Source organism: Lepisosteus oculatus, chromosome 4 (assembly GCF_040954835.1).
Source record: "Lepisosteus oculatus isolate fLepOcu1 chromosome 4, fLepOcu1.hap2, whole genome shotgun sequence".
Taxonomy (NCBI): Eukaryota; Metazoa; Chordata; class Actinopteri; order Semionotiformes; family Lepisosteidae; genus Lepisosteus; species Lepisosteus oculatus.
In genome coordinates, this window is record NC_090699.1 from 63356508 (window position 1) to 63381988 (window position 25481).

Consider the following 25481-nt stretch of genomic DNA (forward strand, 5'->3'; position numbering starts at 1 on the left):
AACTAGAGAGCTGAGAAGAAAATTATGGTAAATGATGGGAAAATAAAACTAAAAGGGCAATAAAACTGTATAAAATAGGTCTTAATGTATTTTAGACGCTTAATAAAATTACTGGCGAAGTGATCCCAGGGCTTGACACAGACATAGCCTACAAACCTTCCTCAGAGATCCCGTGAGAAATTCAGAGCTATATAGTACATCACAGCTCTGAAGCATGATAAGCTCTACTTTGATTGATCTGGGGTTAAAAGGTCACTTATTAGACTTTCAGAGCATGAATGTAAAGCATCATGTAAGAGACTCTTGCAGCTGGTGCCGGTTGCCATGGAAACATGATGACCCCACTACGTACCAAACCCGCTGTGAAATAAAAAGAGGTTCACATGAAATGCTTGCTTTTTATGTACACTGTCAACATCTGTGAGGTGGTGTCTATTAACCTTTCACAAGGCTGTGAAAATCACCAGTACACAAACTAAATACTTCCTTTAGCATCATCTGTCATTGGTTCTGCATTTCACCCCAGGCGTCTTCGTCTACGTGAAATAACATATCTGACCCATTAGAGCAGTGACATTTGCTTTCTTAAGATGTAAATACATTAGTATGTTTTCCTAAAATATGCTGTGTGCACTTGAACAAACAGCACATGGGTTTCAAACAGAATTTTTAAAGACTAAGTTTGTGTGTTCCATAGCTGCATAAATTCATAGAAAAGTACCTTATGTTCCTAAATAAACCTGCAAAACCTGAGGGGAAGTTTACATTTTTTCCTCACTATATTTTATCATTAAAAGCATAAGAGCATTTCTAACATTTTAGCATAAATCACAATTGCGCTGCAAGTCTTTAACCTTGAGAACTGTGACGAGACTTTACTGCACAAAAACGTCTTGCTAGAAAAAATTCAAACTTATCTTTGCTCAAGGTGAAAGTCAGTTTCTGCACTTGGTATTTTAATGCTGCGGACATGAAGCTAAAACAGTAGAAGTAGAAGCTGGCAGGCAGGTTGCAGTGTTTTAACTCAATTTAATGAATACCCATGCCCCAAAAAAGCAAGCAAAAGCTACACGTATTTTAGTTATTTAAATAAAAGACGTAATGTAACACTGAAAAAAGGCGGCAGTTTTAACATAATTGCAGCAGAACCATGCCACAAAATGTGCTTGCTATCACGGGCACCATCTTAGAAATGAATTCAGGCAAAACAGAGAATCCCAGAAAGACACATATTTGCAACAGATCGCAGTGTGAAAGCTTACCAGCAACTCACCAGCTAAGCCAGAGCAACCATCTGCCTGGTGTGTTTCCAAAGCTGCTTGCTTTAAATCACTCTCCCTTTCATTCCAGCAGGAGAAAAATACATGACAATCCCAGAAACCACAAATACTCCATTCCACAGACAAAGAAAAAAACGGAACGAGAAAAATAAGATAAAACTGCAGAAGGGAAACAAGAATCAAGCAAGCAAAAAGGAAGGCATGGTTTTCACATGAAGCTTTCAGTAGTTGCAGTGAATCTCTCAAGGTTTTCTTGGTATCTGCTGTTTTAAGGCCTCCCCCTAAATGACACAAATTGTCCAACCAAAACGTGTTCTGCGGTCTTTTTTTTTAATTCAGGTTTCATTCAATGCTGCAGGCACACACAGAGCCTCTTAACAATGGCCAGGCACCACGATGAAAGAGGAAAAAGTAGTTTTCAGCCTGCATAATGCCTTAGAATGGTTGTCATAGAAACAAATGACGGTGGGGGAGAGAGTGAACAGAGGGAGTGGAGAGAGAGACAGAGAAGGAGAGAGACTGCTGACCAGCTCTGGTAAATCGAGAAACGGAGAAGAGCTTTAGAAATGGAGCTTTTATTTCATTTTTTTTTTCTCCTTTCACACACAATCCTAGCGGGCGTTAATTTCTCTGCCACCTCCCAGACTGTGAAATTAAAGAAGATGCCTAGACGCTGCTCAGGCTGTTTACGTCGTTCTTTATATGCACATAAAATTATTTTCCTCCATTCCTCGTTCTGTGCTTTCTTCCTCGGACTGCCGTGAAGATGTTTGAATTGTGTGAAGAACAGGGGCCTCCTCACAGTCGGCTGTGTGAGACTCTGACCTGAAAAGAGTTCATTTGCATAACGACACTGTTGCAGAGCTTCACTAAAAATAATAATTGGAAACAAGCATGCATTACAAAACCACAAGCTTCTCTTCTTTTGAGTATAGGGGGTGCTTAGGTATAAATATTATTAAGGCTTCATGTCAGAACGCAGGTAGAGCTGTGACTGAGTTTCAAAATTGTCATTTATAAATAACCCTTATTCTTCTCATGCACAGGCTGTGTAGTGTATATCAACACTGTGTGAATTCAGCTGGTGACAAAGTGACATCTCACCAAGGTTATGCACAGAACAGTAAGGATTTCTATGGTTTTGGCGTGGACTGCAGCTTTAAGTGCATCATTTTAATATAGCGGGTTAGTGCTATATAGTGGACAACACAGACATCTTGGCAGGCAGCAGACTACAGTAATAAATTGTATCATCATCATCTCAGTAAAACAAAATGTTAACTTGTTGGGTAAGAAAGGAGACAGACATAATTTGAATAATTGCATGTTAGACTGGAACATTCTCTGAAAGATGCTTGCAAAGCACTTGTTTTATTTTGCTTTGTCTTTCTTCCACTGATCTGGAATGCCCATGGTTGTGATCGAGTGCTTTTGACATTTAGCAGGAAAAACCCTTGACTTATTTAGGAACTCTGCCTTTTCGCATGCGGAGCAATCTTATTCAGAAGCCCTGCGCTGCCACTGTAAAACACTGCTCTTTCAAATCGTGGCATTTGAGAATGTGCCCAAGAGATATTTATTCTGCCGGGGAAAACACAAGCTATTTTTTTTGTCCCTCGGCTTTTTTCCATACCCAAACTCACTTGCTTCCAATACCTTATTCAGTGGTAGAACAGAGCCGATCTGTTTGTCTTCAGGGGCAGCAAAACCTATGCCAAGAGCAGAGAGGCCTGCTACACCAAAACAGCAGTCCCAGAGAGTGTCTCAACTCTAACAGTCTGTGACAACAGCAGTGTCTCACAAGCAAATCAAGGATATCCTGACAGAATGGATCCCACCTAACCTCAATGGCATTAATAGACGATAGTGAGAAGACAAGGATGGTGCAAAGGAGAAGCATTTCAGCCCAACTGCTAGTAAAATACAGCTAAACCCTTGCCCTAACCAGGAAACAAACTTGGGCCACAACACTGAGGGTGCCAAGCCCTAACTACTGAACTACGAGGGAGTACAAAATTAAAAAAAATAAATGATTTAAACGCAAATTGTTCACAACTCAAAACATTGTTATATTCACTAACTTGTGGATAAGAATCCATCATTTCCAGAGATCCACTTTTACTGTATGTTGACCCGGAACCCACAATTCCTATTATTCCATTTTAAGCTTTGATTGAGTTAGGTGTATCAGTAGACACACTGTTACGTGTATACCAGTGCAAGAACAATACAACAATGTGCACATTTCCTCTGAAATGTATTCTCGCATGCTAACAAGCACCATTTCACACTACCAAGTCAGGGCAGAATGTTAAAAGTGGTTGCAAGGAACAGTTTAGAACTACCAACACGAGGGACTTTTATTTCTGGAGACTGAGTCACATGAGTCACGCTTTGGGACTGTTGCCCTGGTGTTTGTCCTACTTTTCACAAACTCCTCCAGCCAGCGCAATCAGGACATTTGTTGGCTGAGATTACACTTCCGGCTACAGTCCATGTGAAACTGCACGTGAAGGATGTCAGACAATTGAAAAGTAAGGCATGAGTATTTCAATTAACATTGCGCTGAGTAAAGTTACAGTACATTATAATCTGCCGGCTTCTGAAATAACTATCCACAAAAATGCCAAGGTCACACGGCGTTTGCAGAATGACTCAGGGTTTCAGGTTTACTGGAAGCTCAAGACTCACAGTCCTGTGCACGCTGCTCTCATTGTCCGAGCTCTAATTATGTTTTTTGTTAAATTGCCAAATCGAAAATTTAAATTGGTTTTCTTAAGAATGTCTGTTTTAGGATCTGTCTGATTCAGTTGTAGAGAGGCCAGAGGATTCAAAAGCTTTTCCCGATCACTGTCCAGTTCACTGTAAGATTCTGCAGTGGCCACTGGTATATGAGAGTTTCCAGCACCTTCACAGACCCAGCATGTTCAGCTGCACAACAGTATGTTCAGTTGCTCCAGTCCACCCAGCCAATAATCCCCGCATCGCATTCCACCCAGTAATCCCAGCGCTGAGGCAGCATCCCAACCAGCTGGGGTGTCAGATGCCTCATGTCTGCTCAACACTATGGAAATCAGGATGAGCTGCCAAGACTTTACCTTTTTTCAGGAATTCTCTCAGCTGTCTGCCACCTTGCAAATGTTCATTTTATAACTCTAGGTCCCAGAAATGTAACAGAAGCAATCACTATTATTATTATTATTATTATTAATAGTGAACTATTAAAATAATAAGAACTATTAAAAGAAATGCAATGTCTCACTGTATATAATTACAATTCTAATGATTATTAATATATTCATATTAGGCTTTTAGCTATAATCACTACATAATCTGTAAAATTTCTGATTACAAAACAAGCAATAATCTGTCAAATACTAATAGTGCAAAAAAAGTTGAGTGAGTATATACTGTAAGTAAACCTGTTACATCAATTAAATCACATAAAACACCAATGTTTTCTCAGGTTTGGTACAGAAAAAAAGGGGAATTACGGCTACAGACACATCTGTTTGTCCAGGGTGAGCATCATGTGACCCACGGATGTCTGCTAGGCTGTGGACACCACGCCGTTGTCATAACAACCAATCCAAGGGCCCCGAGCACGCTGACCAGCTCTTAGATATTCAAATAACCAAACCGTTCAAAACACCCCGTCATAGCTTGTTTCTGTAAGGTCAAAGACTACAATCGACACATTCAGTCGCTTCAGGCAAGTCTGAACAATCCCATGCATGAAGTCAAAAGCCCGTGAGACACTGCAATTTAGGAAATCTAGGAAGACTGTGAAGCCTTTCTCATTCGTCAAGGTCCAGATAATCATTTCATATTAAACCAAACATAAACTGAAAAACGTTATAAGGTAAAGACAGGATATATGTTCAACTTTAAAACTAACGTTTTATAAATAAGTCCCTCATAAATAAGCTAAAGTTGTTGTTTTTTAATAAATAAGTCCCGTATTATAATACTCTCAATGCAATGGTAAATAAGAGAGTGTTTGGTATTTATTAAAAACGCCTAAAGAAAAAGAGCTATCGCCCTTCTGGATTGAATTCAAAAGGAAACCAGTGATGTGTGTCAAATATCCTGGAACCCTTTTCTGGTATAAAAACAGTCCAAGATCAAGGTTCATTATTTGGGACGTTTTGATGTTCTGAGTGCAGCACCTATCCATTCAGCACAGGGTTTCAGCCCGTTCGACTTGATCAGTCACCTGCACAATTCGCTGGTCCATGGGAAACCCATGAGTTCCAAAGACCTCCTACTACTATTCACCTGATTCTGGGTTATTATTTAGCAAAGTGCCCTCTCTTATTGCCTTCTCTTTTACAACATCCGTCCATCCGTTTTCTAATCACCTGATCCAATACAGGGTCCTGGGGAAACAGAGACTCTCCCAGCAAGCGACAGGCGCAAGGCAGGGCACACCCTGGGTGGGACACAAGTCCATCACGGGACACACACAGGCATAAACATGCACACACTCACATCTTCCCTGAAGCTAATGAACCTACTAGTGTGTCTTTGAACTGTGAGAGGGAGCCTGAGGACCTAGAGGAAACCCGCTTGAACAAGGGGAGAACATACTGTACAAACCCCTCTAGGGTAGCACCCCAGGAATTGAACCCAGAGCCCAGCCACGCTAACCACAGTTCCACTGTGCCACTCTTCTTTACACTATCTTAAACAGAAACAAGCAATATGGGATCATAAGTACAAGAAATCCAAATATTATAATTCATAATAACACAATTGCATACAGCAGGCTTGTGTTAGACCTAATACATTATGGGCATGTAAAGATATTTTTACAAAAAAGGATGAATAAAACTGATGTCAACAGTGGAACATATTCGAATTTTTTTAAAAATAAAAAATGTTAGGTGTTTTAGAGTCAGATACTCCACTTACACTACATTATATCCAGGTGTTCGAATGCAGCAATTTTCTCTATTAGTTTAACATACCTTTGTTGCAGGGCAATTGTAAGAGACACTCATTTAACTCTGTGTGCAGATCCATTAGTGCTCAGAATTCCAAACAAAGGCCAATATTTCAGCCAAGCGTACTCAAAATAAGTACAACTACTATATGAGCACAGATTTTCAAACACAAAGCCTGTGTTTCAATAAAGCTTTAAAGCCTGACAGGCCCCTTTGGTGGTAAAAAGCATCTGCTGTGTAAAAGCGAGGTCTGCAGCATTACTGCATTGTTTTATCCACTGTGAAAGCTTTTTTGTTTTTAGAAATCAAAATCATATTTTTCGAGAAAGAATATGAATCAACCAACACCAACAGCACTGACAGAATGATCTGCCTTAGTTTCTATTTGGATGCTCTCAGCTCACACTTCTCCTGGGATCTCCCAGTTAATTGACGGAGAGAGACCAGGCAGGGCTTCTCTTCTGCAGGTCTCACTTGTGTTCAATGAGGCGCCAGCAGCCAGCTGGATGATCTAACCCACCATGCTGGACTGGCAGTGGGAGCTTGTCAGCCTGCCATGTGGAAATAGCAGAAGAGGGATGCGATTCCTTCGCCCATTACCGCATGAATAAGAAATGTGCCGAGTAACTGTTAAAGGGTATGGGGTTGCGGAAACAGTTCTGGATAAAGCGTCAGATATTTTGGGTGGCACCGTATATGCAGTGGGTAACACAGGGAATAAGTGTTTATTTTTTACTTTATGTCTGCACAATTTGCCAATGCCTTATGACTTGACTTTACGGCTACACCCCACTGTGATGCACAGGGACATTGAGGACCTGCAGGAACTATGTGCCTTTTGACACTTGAAAATCCCCGCAGCGGAGCTTACAGGAGAGTCAACAGTGACTGAAATATTACTGCACCTCTCTCAGATCAGGTGCCAGGGGCTTTCCTACCTCCAGCTGAGACATTCCCGATGCCCGTGTGCACACAATTGTATTCTCCACCAATCCGTAACTGAAGGAAAGACAGGCTATGCAACATGTGCACACATATATGTATTTAAAGGAAAACCATCTTTCTTGGACAGCGCACATCAACATCAAAATAAATACTTCTTAGGGATTATACAGTACATGCAAGAGGAATGTACTGAGTATATAGATAATTCTGGTAAATGCACAAGGCTCAGGTAATGATATACCCATTGATGAGGTTGTTCAATTGAAATTATCCTTTTCATTTTGATTGTCTGAATACGATCTGAAAGCAGTCACAGAAACCTGATACATTTAATAAAAATTACAAGTTGTCTTAAATATTTGCCTTTTTGCCTCCTTAACATCAAAGTCAGCATGTTATAAATAACACCCGATGCAATCACATACATTTGTTCCTGCCAGCGTACAGTACAAATACAGAAAGAAGTCGCTTAAGCAATAGCAAAGTGCAAGTCTCGTGAAACCAGCTCTCTTATGTTTGAGCCATTCTTTTTCTTTTAAGTGTTAAATGTTGAACTGTTAAACATTGATAAACTATGCATAACAGCAGCACATTGACATGAATGTGTTTAAATAGTGATGTGGTTCTATGAATTTTTCAAGATTATTTTAAAATTAACTTACAGCTTATCTTCCAAGTCTTTGCATCTGGAACATCATACAGCTGCCCTACTTACAGAAAATGTACTTTAAAGACTTAATGATAACATGCTATCACTTTATAGTACTTGTCTTTGGTTTCATTGTTATTAGACAATTTCACTAACACTTTTAACAAAAACCATTTATTTTTGTATGTTTTTCTACAAAAGGACATTTACTGAAGCAAGCAGAGTGAAAAATATTGTTCAAAGGGGTATAGCAACAATGTGCAGCCGGGATTTAAACCCACAGCCTTCAAGTGACAAGTCAGGAGCCTTAATCACAACCGCCTTACACCTACAAACACTGGCTACAGGATAGAAGGATCTTAAAAGAAGGATTTCCATCATTCATTCAGGGGGTAAAGAATAACCATGGTTCTCCTACCTAGCGTAAACTTTAAATGAATCATTACATTATCAAGCATTAAAGTATACTATGTTGATATTTTTCATGTGAAGAAATAATGTAAATTACATATTACAAAATATATTATTATACACTTTACTATTATATGTTACTAATGGTTTAAAACACAGTATATTATAGTATTCTAGTTCTAATACAAGCGTATAAAAGATATTACAACATTGTTCTTCAATTATTAAAGATCAACCTAGTTAACAGATAAGAAAATGCTCTTTAAAATAGTTTTTTGGTTAGATTCCAAACTGAATAAAGTTTGGCGAGGATCCGCTGGCCACAAATTGCTGAAATGAGCTGATCTCCAACGGCAACACAAGACGAATCAAGGGAAAATATGAAGAGAGCTACCAAAGACTGTGAGAGTTAGATCTAACAGAGAGGAGGTCTTGTAAACAAGTAAGAACAGCCCCCCAAAATAAACATCCCATTTGTTAGTTTTGACAGTTGAAAAGACCTGATAATACATTACATGTGATGAACAATATCAGGCCTACAAAGGCTTGGGAAGAAACTAATAGAGGAAGCTCTTTCCACTTCGTTACTTGAGCTGTCAGCTTTAATTAATTATAATGACCTCAAAAAACCCTGCAGTCTTTCTTTCTCCCATTTTGCTGTTTGCATAATTAACCCCATGAAAACCTACCGATTTCTAGTTTCACACAACATCTTCAGCCCAGCACACTTCAGAGACCAAGTGTTGCAAATTGTCTGGAAAAGGAACAAGCATGGATTTGACCAAACAGCGGTCAAATGCAGAACATATGGCGTGGCAAAAAACATGAAGTTGCCGATGTGAAACGTGCTGCTTGAGCACTCGAGTGAAAGATCACAATTGGCTGACCATGAAAAATTGCATAAGATGACCTCCTGCATTCAAATAATGTTGCAGATGTTGAGGTGAGAGTATGAAATCAACTATGATTCAATGTATATATACAGTATCTATCCCTCCATACAGTATGTCTTTAAACATGTGGAGTAATTGCAAACGGAGGGCACAAGTGGAAACAGAATAATTAAAATCTGCAAATTTTAGTCTTTACATGAAGGGTTGTTGGAGTAAGGAACAAGCTAACCAGTAATGTTGATGAAGTCAAAACCCTGGTTTATTTCAAGAACTTGTTGATTGAGATCCTCACCTTAATTAGCTACTACTTACCACACGAGGTAGATGGTATATTATCATTTTGCTTTGGAGGGTGCGATGCTACATTACACCGCAGTACATTATTAATCATTATTTCGACCGGATTTGAAACAATATATTTAAAACAAACAATGCAGTTTTAAAGTCATTTGAAATAACTCCTTATTATTTCCTTGCAGGATGACAGGAATTATACAGTTTATGATTTTCAGCCTTTGTTGATCGGTATAAAGACCTCCCCAAGACTTTTTCTTCCAACTTCAACTTCTCATAAAACTCTATCAGTCTCTTTGAGGGTTGCAGTTCAGCATTTCCTTGGTCCAGTGACACTCTGTCATTCATACTACACGTTTAACCCATTGTCTTGCTATATTGCATATGTAATATGCACTGGAGTAAGAACTTGAGTGAGAACTACACAGTTCATCATTCCAGTCTTTGCTTTCCCTAGTATTAACACCACACCACTGTCACACTTAAAGCTAAACGCTGTTAGTGATTTGACCAATTTGAAGAAGAAGTCAAAACGGTCTTCCTGGTGCACCATTCCTCCTCAGCACTGGAAACGGATTGTCTGATCCTTTTACCATTTCCTCTCCCCATGTGGGCAAGAAACAATTGAAATATCGCGTTTCAAAATGTTAATTACTTTAACGAAGGAGCATTTTTCTTATTCTTCATTGTACTGCAAATGCTGTCAACGTCAAAGGAAGAAATTGAGACAGAGGTGAGAAATGGGTTCTGGGTTTGACTGTCAGGACATGAAACTGCTTGTTGATATTAGTTGTCAGCAGCCAAATCTGCAGTTGTGATAACCCAGGTCTAATGAAATAAATGAATGAGGCAGCACTGTAATGACAGCCCTTTCAATTATTCAGAATCCCACAAGGAAATTCCATGAGCATGTAAACTTGGCATAATTATACCCACCTGGCTCCACAGAGAGATCTAGCAGCCCTGTAACGGGCACTGGGATTTCAGCACACACGCCAGAAGAGAGCAACTGTCAAGGGATTTTTCGGCTTTATTTCTTTTTGTTCCGACAGCTTTTTGCTTATCTTAATTAATCGTTGCATAAGAGTATTACTATCTTTAAAAAACACCAGCAGAGAAACTATGAAAAACAATGCAATGTTTTTCAAGATGCAATTAAAACAAAGTGAAGTATGACTGGGGCATGGGAGTTAGCACTGCTGCCACACAGCTCTTAACCCTGAGTTTGAGTCTGGCCTGGGGTCCCTTCTGTGTGGAGTCTGCACGTTACCGTGCAGATGTGGGTTTTTCACAGGTGCTTCAGGTTCCTCCCACCTTACTTTCCAGATTAATTGGCATCTCTAAATTGCCCCCATATGTGTGTGTGAATGTGTGAACATGAGCCCTGTCCACGGTGCAGTCCTGTCTCAACACCCTGTGCCTGCCAGGTTAGACTCCAGGTTACCGTGACTCTCTGAGGATAAAGCAGCTACTGTAAATGGATGGCTGGAAATATGATTAAGCTGGGTTGTGAAGCCCACAGTGTTATATACGTAAACTGTACAAACAGAAAGCCCCTTGAAGGACGTTTTCAGAACAGAGAGCCGAGTTTTATAAAATCGATAAACGTTTTTTAAGCAAGTTTCTACAGCACATTACAGCCAAGTTCTTTTATTCAAATTTTCAAACTAAAACGGACAGTCAAAATGTCAAACCTTTCCAAAAAGCCTCCCATTTTTGAAAACGAAGCCTGACGTTTGACAGTATTTGAACGTACACAGAACATGCCCTGAGTGCTATGGTAACGCAAACATTTTCATTTATTAGGTACTTTTTATGCCTACCTTAACAGTGGGTAACTCCCTAACCCTTTTAATTATTTCAAAAAATAAACTGCACACTGATGGCAACATTTTAATGTGGGCTGCCTTTTCTAGGCAGTAACTTTGTGCACATTGATCTCTTTACTAAGCCAAAAGATGGTAAATACTGACCTTTGAATCCTCTTATCTCAACAGAACCTTCTTTTACACCACTGGTGCAATAAAATTGTTCTGAAATCAATCTCAGTCATATAGCACTTGGGGCAAGGGTACATGGGAACTCAATTTTAACCACCTAGTGAATATTGCTCTAGTTAAGACCAAATCTGCACTGAGGCTAGGATAGATGTTGTCTGTGATCAGTCCTGACTGATTATAATGATTATAATTTCCATGTTTTTGAACAGTGAGACTTATATCAGCATATGAATAATATATGATTAAAACAAGAATCACTTAAAGTCTACTGTACTTTATTTTATTTATTCATTTTCCAACAAAAGGCCCTAACCTTAGAAAAGGCCAACATGGTTTGATAACTAACTTCCAACATGATTGGCATTCCATTTAAGACAGAGCATGTTGTCTTCTATATAATATCAGAGAAGCAGTTAGTAACTGACATCAATAATGTAAAATGGGTGCTTAAAAGCTTCAGATCACTAGAATTTTAGCATAAAATAATCCAGAATAATCATTCCACAATCCTCATCACAGAAATAAGTGTTTTATTTCTATTTGTACTTAATTAGGCGGATTTATTCATGCATATTTCCCTTATTAAGTGCTGTCAGGCTTCAAAATTAGAAGAAAACTACACCGCTGGTTTCTCTTTGAATTAGAGCTCCACCTAGTGGTAACTTTGCATTGAACACGCCAATAACTGAACAGCCTATTTTCTGCACTTGGTGAGACTTGGGAAAGGTTACAAATGAGATAAGCCTTACAACCCATCTAGCTTGTCTGGGTGCTAGTAGCTAAGTGATCTGCTGAACCGAGACAGTTGTTGCAATAAGTCAGGGCTTAAGCGTAAACAACATGGCTGGGTAACTTGTTCAACACAACCCATCGTGTAAAGAAGTGCCTGCAGTTCTCCGTTTTAAATTAATTCTCTGCAGTTTCCGTGTCCTCTATTTCGTGTTGATTGAAGCAGTCCACTGGATTAACTTTGTCAGTGCCTTTGAACATTTAGAATACTTGAATTAGATTCCCTTGGACTCTTTTCTATCTAATAAGATGTAGTTCCTTTACTCTGTCAGTGCAGGAATGTATCTGGTTGCTTCACTGCTGGTGATTCTGAACAGCAAAGTCCTGCAGTAATTCATATCCACAGCACTGGGGGAAGTCAACTAATCACAGTGCTAAGGACAGGTTCTGTAGATTACATTATAGATTCATTTTATTGGACATCCACCTTTAGGGCATGATTAGGGAAAATCCAACCCACATACAGTACAGCACATTCAGGCTGTAGAAGAGAGCACTTTACTCCCTTCTCTTCCTGTAACAGACATTTAAACTCCATTGTGGAAATCCAATAACATGCAGATTCACTGCAATGTTAAATTTGTCAACACACTTTTTACTTAACGGTTGTTTCGCCATGACCTGAAATGCTGGTGAATAAACAGCTGGACATTGCAGGTCAAGAGACACATGGGGGGTGCGCACCAGTGAAAGCTATTGTTAGCATGTTTATAATGGCAACCAAACAGCGTTTCCCAGATTTCTATTGTGCTATGAGGAAGCATTCATAGGAAGGCATAGGCTGTTTGAGCACTGCCAACAACAACAAAACATCAGCTGTTTTAAAGACATGACAACTACAACAACAACAACAATTCTCTTTGGTTTAAGAGTATTTTTCTTGTCTTACAGCAGAATATCATTGGATTGTTCAAACTCAAACCAGTCTGGGCTCCAACGCATCTACACAAAAGACAAGGAAAGCCAAACCTAATACTGTACTGGGACAAAGCCACTGTACCTCAGCTGTGACCAGAGTATTCAGTGAAAAAACAGGGCCTAAGACTGAACAAAACAGCACAGCTGAGCAGACCTGACCTCTAACATCAGACTGTGTTGCACATCACAGGGGGAAAGCCTTATCCTTAACAAGAGTCAAGGCCAAGTACAGATGTATTTATTGGCTGAAGATCTTTCTTTTATTTTTTTCCAAATAAAGAAGAAACAGCTACAGTGCTGTATTTTAATCTCCAGTTACTGAATGTGTAGAACAGTGTTCCTCACGTTATGTAGCCCAGGCATTGAGAGCACTAGGTGGCATGAATGTCAGATCAGTCAAGCGTCAGCAAGCAGCAGACAAACCACCATATCGAGAGGAAGGTGATGTTGAGTCAGCTCTCCTCAGGTGACTCTCTAATTGCCCAGCTAATCAAAGCTGTCTGCGCTGTCGTGTAATGCTCCTCCAAGTCAGTCTCTGCTTGTCTGAGGTGGGATTCCTGGCATGAAAGCCCCAGCTCAGCCGCTCAGCTCAGCTGTAACAAATAACGTAAAGCAAGAGGAGGTCATTTCTGTCCACTGCCACGCCAGCCCCAGCTGGAAGGGAGCAAGAGCAGGAGGGAGTCTCTGGGAAAGAGAGGCCGAACGAGAGACCTCAAGCGTAAATGTCTCCAATTGAAACTGAACATTCCGGGCTGGGTTTCCCACAATTCTGTGTCCAGCAGGAACACCACAAACAGAACGCTAACAGGATAAAAACAGCAACAAACATGCGCTGTCTTACCAGTTCCTTTTCATAATGAAAGTACAGTACTTAAAACTCCTGGCTACAGACATCCCTCATTGCTGTTCTAAAAAGCATGTCTCTTTTGCAAATCTTCAATGTTTTGTAATCCATGTTATTGTTCTCTGTTTGTTGTGTGCTGTTAAACTTGACTTACTTGTGTAATCCACCCTCAGCAGGAAAACTGTAATTGTAGATTTTCCTATGGTAGACAAGATCAGGTGTGATTGTAAACATGAACTGTATAAGTATTCTTTTGCTGAATCCTCCAAGACATCTTCAAAGAACCTGATAATGAAAGGCTTTTTGTTCTTTTTTTATCTTTATTATATTGCTAGTCTCATGTTACACTGAACACAATAATCACTGCTGGTTAGCAAATCATTACCTACTATGTATCTCCCTGCTTTTTAGCCAAGTGGTGTTAAGACAGGACAGGAATGTAACCTGAAAGCTTTTAAATGGAGATACTGCAGTTAAATGGTAAATGTACTGTGCAGGAATTACAGATCTTCATCATTGGACCCCAAATCATTAAATAAAGCACAGCTAGCACAGCTACTGACAAATGTTGAAAACAAATGAAACAGTCAGTACCCCCCACATCCATTGAGAGAGAATTGTCATCTCACCACCAAATTGTTTAATTAATCGGAATTGAGTTTAGACATTTCAGTACGACATCCCAGGTAAAATCATATTCTGGCTTGTCATACACATTACCTTCTCTGTGGTCCCAGCAATTCTTTGAGATTCCATTCTGTGTTATACAGGAGACAGAAGACATAATCAAACCTGCTTCATGCTGAATTGTTAAAATCAGTTGTGATGGGATGAAATCTGTATTTCACTGTATTTGACAGCTGATAAAAAACAGCCATGTACGTTGTGTTTGAAACAGTCTAGAAGACCAAGCCTGGTTTCCTTTATCGGAGAAGGACCACCATTTTAAAAAACACACATAAGGTCACACAAGTGATTTATGATTAAAGACACTGATCTTTTGGCATACACATGTTAGAAATACTGTTATACAAGCGCAGACGAAGTTCAAACAAGACGTTTGTGGCCACTTAAAAAAGCAAGAAAAAAAATCAGAAGCAAAAAAACTGCCTGCAGTAGCTGTGTAGTTGAATAAGCACATAGCCTGCTTCTGTCCTACAGCTGTCCTGTCTGTGCTGTCTCAGGGCAGAGGTTTCTGATTTTCAGTGTCAGTTAAAGACATTTAGTAAAATTCTCAGTGACTGCATGAGCACATTTGATTTTTCAACTTTGGCAGAGGACTGCAGACAGAAACGTACTTGCAGTCATGGCTTTTTTGCCTGTAGGCTATCTTCCAAAAGCATGTCAATTATGTAAAACTAGGCATCATGTAAGTTACTTCCATCACAATGATGCTCGGTTGCCCTAATCTAATCTTTTGCCTAGCATTTTAGAGCTATTTCTTAAAGGGCTAAAAAGTCACTCAAGTGTAAAGGCAGCTAGCAAAGCAATGTAATGCAGGCAATGGCACTTCTATGGTAAGCATTTACTTTAAAAATGATAATTGCCTGCGTTTGAATAGTGCTTTTCACCCCCAAAGGATCCCAAAGCACTGCACATACTGTACAGGGGACCCCACTACATCCACCTCTATGATCCATGGCAGCCATTGTACTCCAGCAGACCCACTACACAACAGAAAGAAATTGACTTTAAGGTCAGTTCAATTCAATTCAAGAACCAGTAGACTTAAAGGGAAACTATGAGGAGCCCATACTTTAGAGCCCAGAGAGGAATTTGGCCAAAATACTGTGGTTAACAGCCCTATTCTTATGAATGGTGTCACGGGTTTTGGATCTTGGATCTTTAATGACTAAACAGCCAGGACCCTGATTTCCAGTAACATCTCGTCTCATCCAGAGAACGGCACCTTCTCCAGCAGTGTTGCTAGTCAACGTACCGAGCTTTTGGTTTGGAAATTTTTGCCTGCCGTTACCAAGAGGGTGTACACAGTGGCCAACAGAACAGTTTCACTCTCGTTTAGCAGAGTCTGCGAAAGGTTCCTCACTGAATCCGGTGTTTATTTAAGTAGAAGGGAAATGTTTATAAAGTAATGTTAAACACAGGCAGCACTAAGTAATTCTGTTAATAATAAATAACAGAAACAATTCTCCCCAATGCCTGCTGGAAACCTACAACTGGTTTTCTTACTTCACATAAGAAAAAAAAATCTGGCTAAGTTATGGTAAGTGTACAGGATACTGTTGAATCTATTTAATACAGTCTTTTAAGTGTCCACTTTTGTCTATGCTCTATTCCTGAAGGACAATAGCATCTAACTGTTGTAGTTTCAAATGCCATAGTTAATTAATTCGATTATGTTTTTAATCAGGGCAGCACAGTGGTAGAGTAGTCAGCACAGTTAGCCTTGCAGCACATAGGTCCTGGGTTCAGTTCCTGAGGTGCTATCTGTGTGTTGTTTGTAAGTTCTCCCTGAGTCTGTGTGGGTTTTCACTGCCTGCTCTGGTAATTGGCTTCTGGGAAAACTGGCGGTGTGTCAGTGTGGCTGTGTCTGTGTGTCTGGCATCCCACCCAGGGTATACCCTGCCTGGCACTGCCTGCCATGCTGTACTGGATAAAGATGTTCTCAATGATGTTTACTTAACATTTTGCCTTTTTTTAACAATTGATAGCTTGAGTATTGAAACTGTAAGATCTATGGCTAAGGTCATCTAGTTTATTAGGTGACCAGACTAAATATCTGAGAGCTTGGCTGGAGCAAAAAGCTGAGAATGGTAGGACCTCTAGGAATATAAACTATAAACTGGTAGCGCTGCAGTAGGGCCAGAAAGCATAGAAAAAAATGCACACATCACATCCTATGGATATGTCTTGACGATCTAAAGGAAAGTGAAAGAATAAAGCTAAGGTGACAAAATGTGGTTAAGAAGGTAACAAAACACACAAATGTCTTTCTTCAGCGTTTCAGTTGAGGCTAGTAACCTCCAACCTTTTCAAGGTAAAGCAAAGGGTTTTGCAGTTTACAGCAAAACTAACAGAAAAAAAAACGCCATCTGACGTAAAGACGCGTAAGAATTGTAATTGCTTGATTTTCCTCCAAAAAAAAATCAAGACAAAACCAACTTTCGATAAATATGTTGACCAAAACCGGTAGTGTGGAGTTTGCAGGTGATAACTAAACAAACCTACACTGAGCTTCCACTAAATAAACGCAACTTTTTACTTCTGCTTTTGTGATTGTTTTTATTTCATTTCTTCACCAAGAGGGCTGCACAAACTCATCTGAAACCTGTCTTGAACTTTCTCCGTCTGACTTTTTAGTTGGTGTTCGTATGGCCGGGGGAACGCGAAAACCCCACTTATTTCATTTGACAGCAGCACAGCTGTCCAGTCAGAATAAGCAGTCCGCTGCACAGGGAGGTTAAAACAGCGGATTAAGCCAGGAGTTTGATCAACACTCCTCGCAATAATTCACCCCAAGACAAATAGCGCTGTGCTCAACAGCATGGAAAAAAAAAGTTAGGGGCAGAACGGAACCGTGGACACATCAAGAGTAACAGCCTACAACAAGGCCAATCCTGCAGGCCCTGTCTTCGCATGAAGTGTGTTAAAGGGGTTCTGGTCCAAACAGCAATTAGTTTCACGGCGAATCTCTTGAAATGAACATGAAGGAAGCATCAGGAAAAAGCAAACAGCGAAAACAGCATTATCCCACACATACCGTAAACCAGATATTAATCCAGTTAAGACAGAAATTACAACGCTCTTAAAAATGAATAATATAGGCGTAGTGTAGGTAAATATCGGAGTTAAGATACAGTACACTAGGGTTTTAATTTATAGCAAATAGCGTATTTTTAAACAATTTTACTAGGTGTTTTAAAACCAGTAATAATAGTTATATTCTCACAACTGTCTCCCGAACGGCAGAAGTGTAGACTTTTACACTTTGAGTTTAATAAAAGTCAATTTTGCACTGATATGGGGGAAATCATACAGATGAATAATCAGATACAGTACGTGACGCAAGTTTTGGATAACTGCAATCGATGGTGGTTCTTTTTTTTTACTGGTGTGGATTACAAACGTTTTTCAAAGAAAGCAATATGCTTGCTGCCTTAGTTCTGTGACACACGACCTGAACCTGTGATTATCTTACATTTTTAAAGCTGTGCTTCTCATTTTTTGTCAAACCGGAAATCTTCCACTATCCTAAGATACAAAGATCAATTGACCTTTCGAGCTTAAAATAAAAGCAACACCAAAATCAAAGATCACGGTGGAAACTGAACAGCTCAGTGACATATAAACCTGGAATAATCAGGATCTCTGGGCTTTGGTGTGATCTGCACAACAAAAAAAGCCATCTCAGAGTTCAAATACAGCAGTTAGTAAAGTGATTGGTGATAAATTATTTACTTAATATTAATAAACGTGCATGTCTTATTAATATTTAAATGGTGCGACAAGGACAACTTTCTCACGTACGTAAATAACAGTTATAAAAAGAAAAATAAACAACCCCCCCAACCTCATATCACCACCAGATCATTCACAAACAGGTAAGTATGGAAATACCTTTTATTTACTTACCAGTTGCTGATACTCCCTGCATTCTGGCGACCGTGTTTTTATTTTCCCTGTCGGGCTGTCCTGAAACCTTTTATTTGCAGGACTCTGACTCTGCCTGCTGTGACTGCAGTGTACAGCAAGAGCAGAGCAGAGCGCTCACTGCTTCCAAGCACTAACTCAAATGAAGGAGTATCCCGACTTCAAAGTGCATTTTCCCCCTGCCTCTTGCCAACTTCATTCTCGGGCTGCGGAATTAAAGAAGAACAGCGTGTTTTGAAGAATTAAACCTGATTTCCTCTTAGTGGGAGCCTTCTATACCCGTCCTTCTTTCATTTGCTCTTGAACCCATCCACAGTACTTACCCTGCCTGCCCCGTCTTCCTCCGGCTGTTCTGCTCAATACAGCGCGCTGGAGGAAAATGTGAGCGCGCACGGATCCCAAGCGCGCTCCCGTCGACTGCGTGTAATTTCCAGCATCTATAGTTCTCATTTTTTTGTTTGTTTGTTGTTGCTTTTATTTTAAAACAAGGTTAACATACCAAGCAGGGACCCTTTCGTGTAAAAATAAAATCATCTCTTTATTTTTGCATGGTTTTAATGCGTACATATTGAAGCTGATACAATATACCTTCCAATATCTACGGTAGCTCCGAAATTTTGAATATATACTGTATGCCCACGAGTACACACAGACAACTGTGATTAATTTAGTGAAAGTGTGGGGGAGGAAAATATTATGGGCAGGAATAAAATTGGAAAGTACCCAGAGATGGTCAAGGGGAACGTTTATGTGGTTTTCATCATATCAGTATGCATGCTTTGCGGCCATGGTTAAAAAAAAAGCGTCGTATTCAGAATATAACAGGACACTGTTCCTTTTAACATCGTTTAGGATGTTCTGAAGCAGCGAACACTTCTCGTTTCTTTCCTAACAAAGTTTCTAGTTAATAATGTTGCGTTTACATTGAACGGGAGAATTGGAAACGTTTCTCAGAACTTCTCTGCTTAATTAATATTTTCCCAAAACAGATATCCTATGTGTACATATACTAGTATTATCCATCAGATAATTGAGAGAAATTGGATCAATAACCCAACCAAAAAATGATCGAAACTGAGATATTAACCAGGCCTGCTGTCACGTTTAGTGATGAATTAGAGGGTAACACTAAGAAATGCCTGGTCTGCTATTACTTTACAGTCCCCAAGAATCATGGGACACATCACATGCTAGGCTTTTCCTCCTACATTGGGCATGATGGATCAGTTGTGCAGAACATACTGTTTTGTGGTACTGGGGTAGATTACCATATCATACAAATAGTTTTAACCAGGTTTTGATAAAGAATCTGAAGTTTCCAAAAGGACAAGTCTGTGATGGAAAAAGAATAAAGTCCTCTCTCATAATATACTGCATATAGGCTTTATTAACTCAGCCCTATGAGCACAGAATGCACAAAACAGTCATTCTCCTGGTGTAAAAACTCTATATGAAAAATATGTATAAGATATTTAATATTCAAAATATTAAAGTAGATTTAATAGCCATTCAAATTACAGGATTCCGGCTAATACTTTGACACAAGGGGAAAGTAACTTGTGTGCTATCTGTCATTTCTAAATCCTGGAGTTAAATCAAAATTGCTTTGATCATACAAAGATGGATTAAAATGGCATTTCCTTCCCTCTGCAGAAGACCACTGTCAGCCAGTACGTATAGAGTAGAGCTGCATTAAATGGATTTTGAACACGCTTTTCAAAATTTCACTGACAAGCATCACTGCTGTGGCAGGAGGAAATACTGCAAAACAAAAATACCATTGTCGTGTCTGGCATTTCTTTAAAGATAGCCGGATTTTGTCTTTTATGGATCTAATTGTAAAGTATACCGCATTGAAGCAGCCTGAAACAGGGAGAAGACAGCTGCTTACATGATTTCAATTTATGCCAGAGGGAACCGATCATATCAGTCTAAACTAATAAATTTAGACAATAAAGTTTACAGAAAAAGAGGAAGTTTTACCAATAACCCCATGAGCTGTAGGGAATCACATTGTTCAAAACCATTATGCACCATCCTTTTTATCAAGTGAGAACAACCCTGTAAATGAGTCTTCCTTATGTTTATGTTTTTATGTTTTTGTTATGGGTGAGACTGAGACACTTCAACTACTCCTTTCTTTAAAGAAAGGTGCAAGGTTTTTCATATAAATTGCTCTCTATGATATCAAGGATGTTTCTGTTGCTAATACAATCAGTTAATCACTTAGGATCAGCTTTTCAAGAACACAAGGCGGAACTCATGATGAATGACCTGTGTGGAAATATTACAAATGTATCAGGTTACATTTCTGCATCTTGCTTCAAAGTCCCTTTTAAATCCACATGAAAATGATGTGCAGTATCAGTAGTCTTTCAGGGGGCTCAGACAAGTCAGTAAGGAAAATGGGTTTATGGTGTACATAAACAGTATATTTGCATGTCAAAGATAAATACATGTTTAGTGAGATTTTCCTTCACTCTCATTAAAATATTAAAGCAGACCTTTTAAGACACTGCATATACAGTATGAATATATATGTTGGAAATGTCATTTTTATATTTTGATAACTGCCAATAAAGCTTTTCTTTATAAAAGCAATGAATGCTTTGCTGAAAATTGTATTACATCAAGTTAAGTTGAAACAGTATATGTTAAAACCAGTAACATTAATATAAAGATTTTCTTGTAATTTGCAAAAAGATAAGCCAAGTGTAAAGATGAAAATGTTACGAAGATAAGTAGAAAATTAAGGTGAATCCTACCCCTTCACTATCCACATTTTGTAGCTCGTGTCTAACAACCTAACTTATATTTTAAGATAAACTGTGAATCCTCAGTACTTACTTTTTAATACATAGTTTAACTTATTTCTAATGGGCTTATGTGGAAAACAAAATTCTATAATTTTACTGTACCTTAAAAACGTGTCTGTGTCTTCCATTCTGCTGAGATGATGCTAGTAAACACTGACCATTTGACTGGAACTATAGTCAAGTCAAAAACACTCTAGGAGGAAATGAGAATTTGGGGAGCTCACTAAAAGTCAACAGGAATCTATAACCTAATTATGGTAATAATTAGAAAGACTAAACAAAAATAACCCTGGTACTAAAAAAACATTTGGACACTTACTGAAGAAACGTTTCAAAGAAGGAGGAGTTGAATGAATGTGATGTTTATTGTATTTACAAGCTATCAATCATGAATATAACATTATTAATCATTATGTAATAAAATCAGTTTCTCAACACCTCTTCCATTAAGAGTTAAGGCTATTTATAATTCCATAGAAGGACAGAAACACCAGCATTACACATAAAACATTGTAAAATCCAAACCTTTCCCAAATTAAGGCTTATTTTTAATTTTAAACTTAGAAGAAATACAAAAATATCACCTGTAGTGGTCATATTATACTCGGAAAGCTGCCTGATTAAGAGTCTTTCTTAAATTGGGTGAAGATGTGGGTTTTTTTTTATCTACAGCAAATATTTAATCAACTAAAAATGCCAGTATCATGTTTGTATTCTTTCCTAAAGGAAAGGCTGTGCAGGGAATGTGGCTGATGTTATAAACGCCCCTAGTCTGTTCTTTTGAAGGTGCATGCAAGCTCCTAGTCGGCAAGAAAGTGCTGGGAGAGCGAATGTAGCTGAAAGGCAGAGAAAAGATTGACAGCTACCTTCAGACGTCCTTGGTGCTGCTGGAACACGGGCTTCAGAACACCAGCGGCGTTTACTGAGAACAGGCGTCAGATATTTACTTTGAGTGAGGACATTTCTATAGAGCACAAGAGAGGATGAAACGGCACCCATCGATTTCTTGCTGCTATTGTACGGAACACGCAAGCACTCTTCAGCACCTCATCAGTTGTTGTTGGTTTTTTCCCCCGAGGTAGCTGACCAAGCGTGTGCCGGCCACTTCTGTGAAAGATAAAAGGGTCCATCCCTGTCTCAAGCCTTCACTTCGCAGCTCGTCAATGTCGAGCGCACACGAGGTGAATTACTGAAGTCTTTACACTCTCTAATTAGCTGATTGATGCTTATCAGCGAGTGCACGGCCTCTTATTATCACGGCGTCGCCTCTCGTCACGTAGAAGGCCACGAGAGACTAAGGCATGACAGTGAACCAGGTTTAAAAAAAAACATGCTCAGCATTTTCAGTACTTGAAAGCGGTTTCCTTGTCGGTGAGAGCACAGGCGATTGCGCACGTAATACGTGATATGTTGACCATAATTGGACAAAAATATTCTCAACTGCCATTTTTGATCACTTTTAGTGTTACATCTCTCCTCTCAACGTAGTTTTAAGCATAAGACTCGGTATTGCTTTACAAACAGTGAACATCTCAGTGAAAACATCTGACAGCGCAGATTGGATTTTTGCATTTGCATTTTGCATTTGCAATTGCATTTTTAAATGTCATGTCATACATTCATGTTGCATAACATATCTCAGGTTTTGCCTATTATAATTGGAGTTTTACCCTTTTTTCTAAATTCCCTGCAACAATTAGACTTTGTAACCCGTTCCACCTAAAAGCTTGGCTCGTCTTGCCAGTTGCAGAGAGTTGGCAAACTCTTTCATTCATCTTTTCATGGAGTTACGAGCTTAAAGGGGGAAATTTGTCTTAAATTTTCAAAAGCCTTGCACTGGTTGTCCTCCTCTGAGTTCATATCATCATCTATAAGAGCTCTGGATTAACACATATTTCGTCTTTTTCTGTACATTAAGAAAATGCACAAGTCTGTGGCTCAGAAAGATACGAACACTGACTTTTCTCAAGCGCCTGATGCAATATCCTGAGGGTCGCTCATGTGGTCTAACCCCCCCATCATCATATGACAAGATGTATTGAAAGTAAATGGTGTCTTTGTGCTCCACAAGTAAGACGGCACTAGAGGGGACCTCGCGGCACAAAGATCTAATGTTTTGCAGGGCGAAGTCTGTATGTTTGTTTGCAAGAAACAAGCATCTCCTGTCTACGACAGCCTCTTAAGTTAATGACGTCAACCGTGTCGAGCCGTGTAATAAACGAGGATTCGAAAGCAAGGCGATGTGAATGCAGCAATTGTGTCCCTCCGCGATCACACTGCTGTGTGAACTTCATACACGCTTCTAGCCCGCAAGGTCTCTAAACCTGCGTTACTGTAGTTCTGGGCTGCGCTATGGGACAGCAAGGACAGAGACGGAAGAAGGTGTAAATGACATATGGTAGGGAATAAATAATTAAATAATAATTCATTAACCCTAGAAGCACAACATGCCCATCAAAATCAAAGGCTTTTCAAGAACAGTCATTTGGAGTAATTTCTCTTCGCATCGGATTCAGTCATTTAGAATTTAATTTCAATGGGTGAGAATGAAATAAAACTACGTCATTTCAATCAAACCAAGCAGGTATTCCTAGATGTTCCAAAGGAGTAAGTTAAAGTCATTCCCTTCACATCCCCCCTTCCTCTATAATTACGGTTCATGCTTGAAAACGTTTGTGCTTAAAAGCACATTTAAACATTCGTGGTTTGTAGCGCCATCTGGTGGGCGTAGAGAATAGCGCAGATTCAAGAAACGTTGAAATGCAGCAAAGAAAACTCCCTTTTGGTTGCGGTCTGCTAGAATGCAATATTGGAGGTGTACCATTGAACGGAAATCGGCCTTTTAAGCGTATAGAAATGTTCAGATCTTTAAAATACAATATGATAAAATGGTCAGAGGTGAAGACCTAATCAATAGGTTCTTTATCTTAAGTAAAAGATGAAATTAGTACTCCCCCCCACGCACAACTTTGCCATCAGTAAAGCCCAAATTGTGAGCCTAATTTCATAAGTTCTAGCTTCACTCAAGTGAGCCGGGCAGCCATGTCACGGAACCTAGTGCTGAATCCCAGCCAAACCGCCGGCATGCTTGGTGACCTCATCCAAATAGCCTGAATGTGCTGTAATTTACCCCCACTCAGTTATAAAACGGATTAGAAACAGACCCAAACTTCATCTGAGAAAGTTAAAAAGAATGCGGCGGCCGTGCGTGTGGAGACGAGGCAGAATGAGCACCAGAGTCGCTGCTTATGGCGCAGGGTTTTAGCACATCTCAGCGGTGGCGAATGTTTACCGACTGGGAGTCCTGGAAAATGTTCCCTCTAACTGAAAGACGACCGGTTTGACGGTGGGTGTGTGTGTGTGTGTTGTAGTTACATATGGAACGTGTCCCTTCTCTACTTGAGTTGATGTATCTGAGCTCATGAACCTGTATTCCCCGGGTCTGGCTGACTGCAGTAATCCACGTGTACTTGCTTAGCTGAACTAATCATTTGAATTTAATAGTTGTCCGCTTCAGAAAATCATATTTTGACGTTTTTTAGGTTCATTAAAACCGCTGCTGGCTGCTCCAGAACTGAAAACAAACCCCTCCCCCCCCCCCCAAAAAAAATCTGATACATTAGTTACATGATCATATCGATGAAATAACCAAGATTGCAGCTGTGACAAAAAGAAACATCACACCTGGGGACTGAGGATCTGAATTGGGGAACCACTCCACACACAGTATACTGTAAAAAGGCGCCGTCCATCGGATGAGGTCCTGACGCTGTGGTTATTAAAAATCCCAGAGCATTTCTTGAAATTGTTACCCCAGCATCCTGGCCAAATTTCCCCCTGATCTTTACTTATCATGGCCTCCTAATAATCCCCATCTCTGAACTGGCTTCATCACTCAGCTCTCCTCCCTCCTAATAGCTAATAGTGTGTGGTGAGCATTCTGGTGAACGATGGCTGCTGTCGCATCATCCAGGTGGGGCTACACACTGGTGGTAGAGGAGGTAAGTCCTCATTACCTATAAAGCAGTTTGAGTGGAGTGTCCAGAAAAGCGCTATATAACTGTAAGGAATTATTTTTTGCAAAC

General features: G+C 39.6%; 1 protein-coding gene across 2 annotated transcripts in view; it reads right to left on the reverse strand.

The window, feature by feature from the left end:
* The window catches only part of fgd (faciogenital dysplasia), a 63110-nt gene extending 44141 nt beyond the window's left edge, over positions 1–18969 (reverse strand). The window contains exons 1-2 of one of the 2 annotated variants that reach the window (XM_015348295.2): positions 18904–18969; positions 18563–18786 (exon numbers count right to left, since the gene is read on the reverse strand). In XM_015348295.2, coding sequence (XP_015203781.2) covers positions 18563–18584 — 22 coding nt within the window. In that variant the 5' untranslated portion in view covers positions 18585–18786; positions 18904–18969. Of the gene's footprint in view, positions 1–18562; positions 18817–18903 lie in introns of those variants that run through there. The other variant, XM_015348296.2, reaches the window with a different exon arrangement.
* Positions 18970–25481: the final 6512 nt, after the last annotated feature.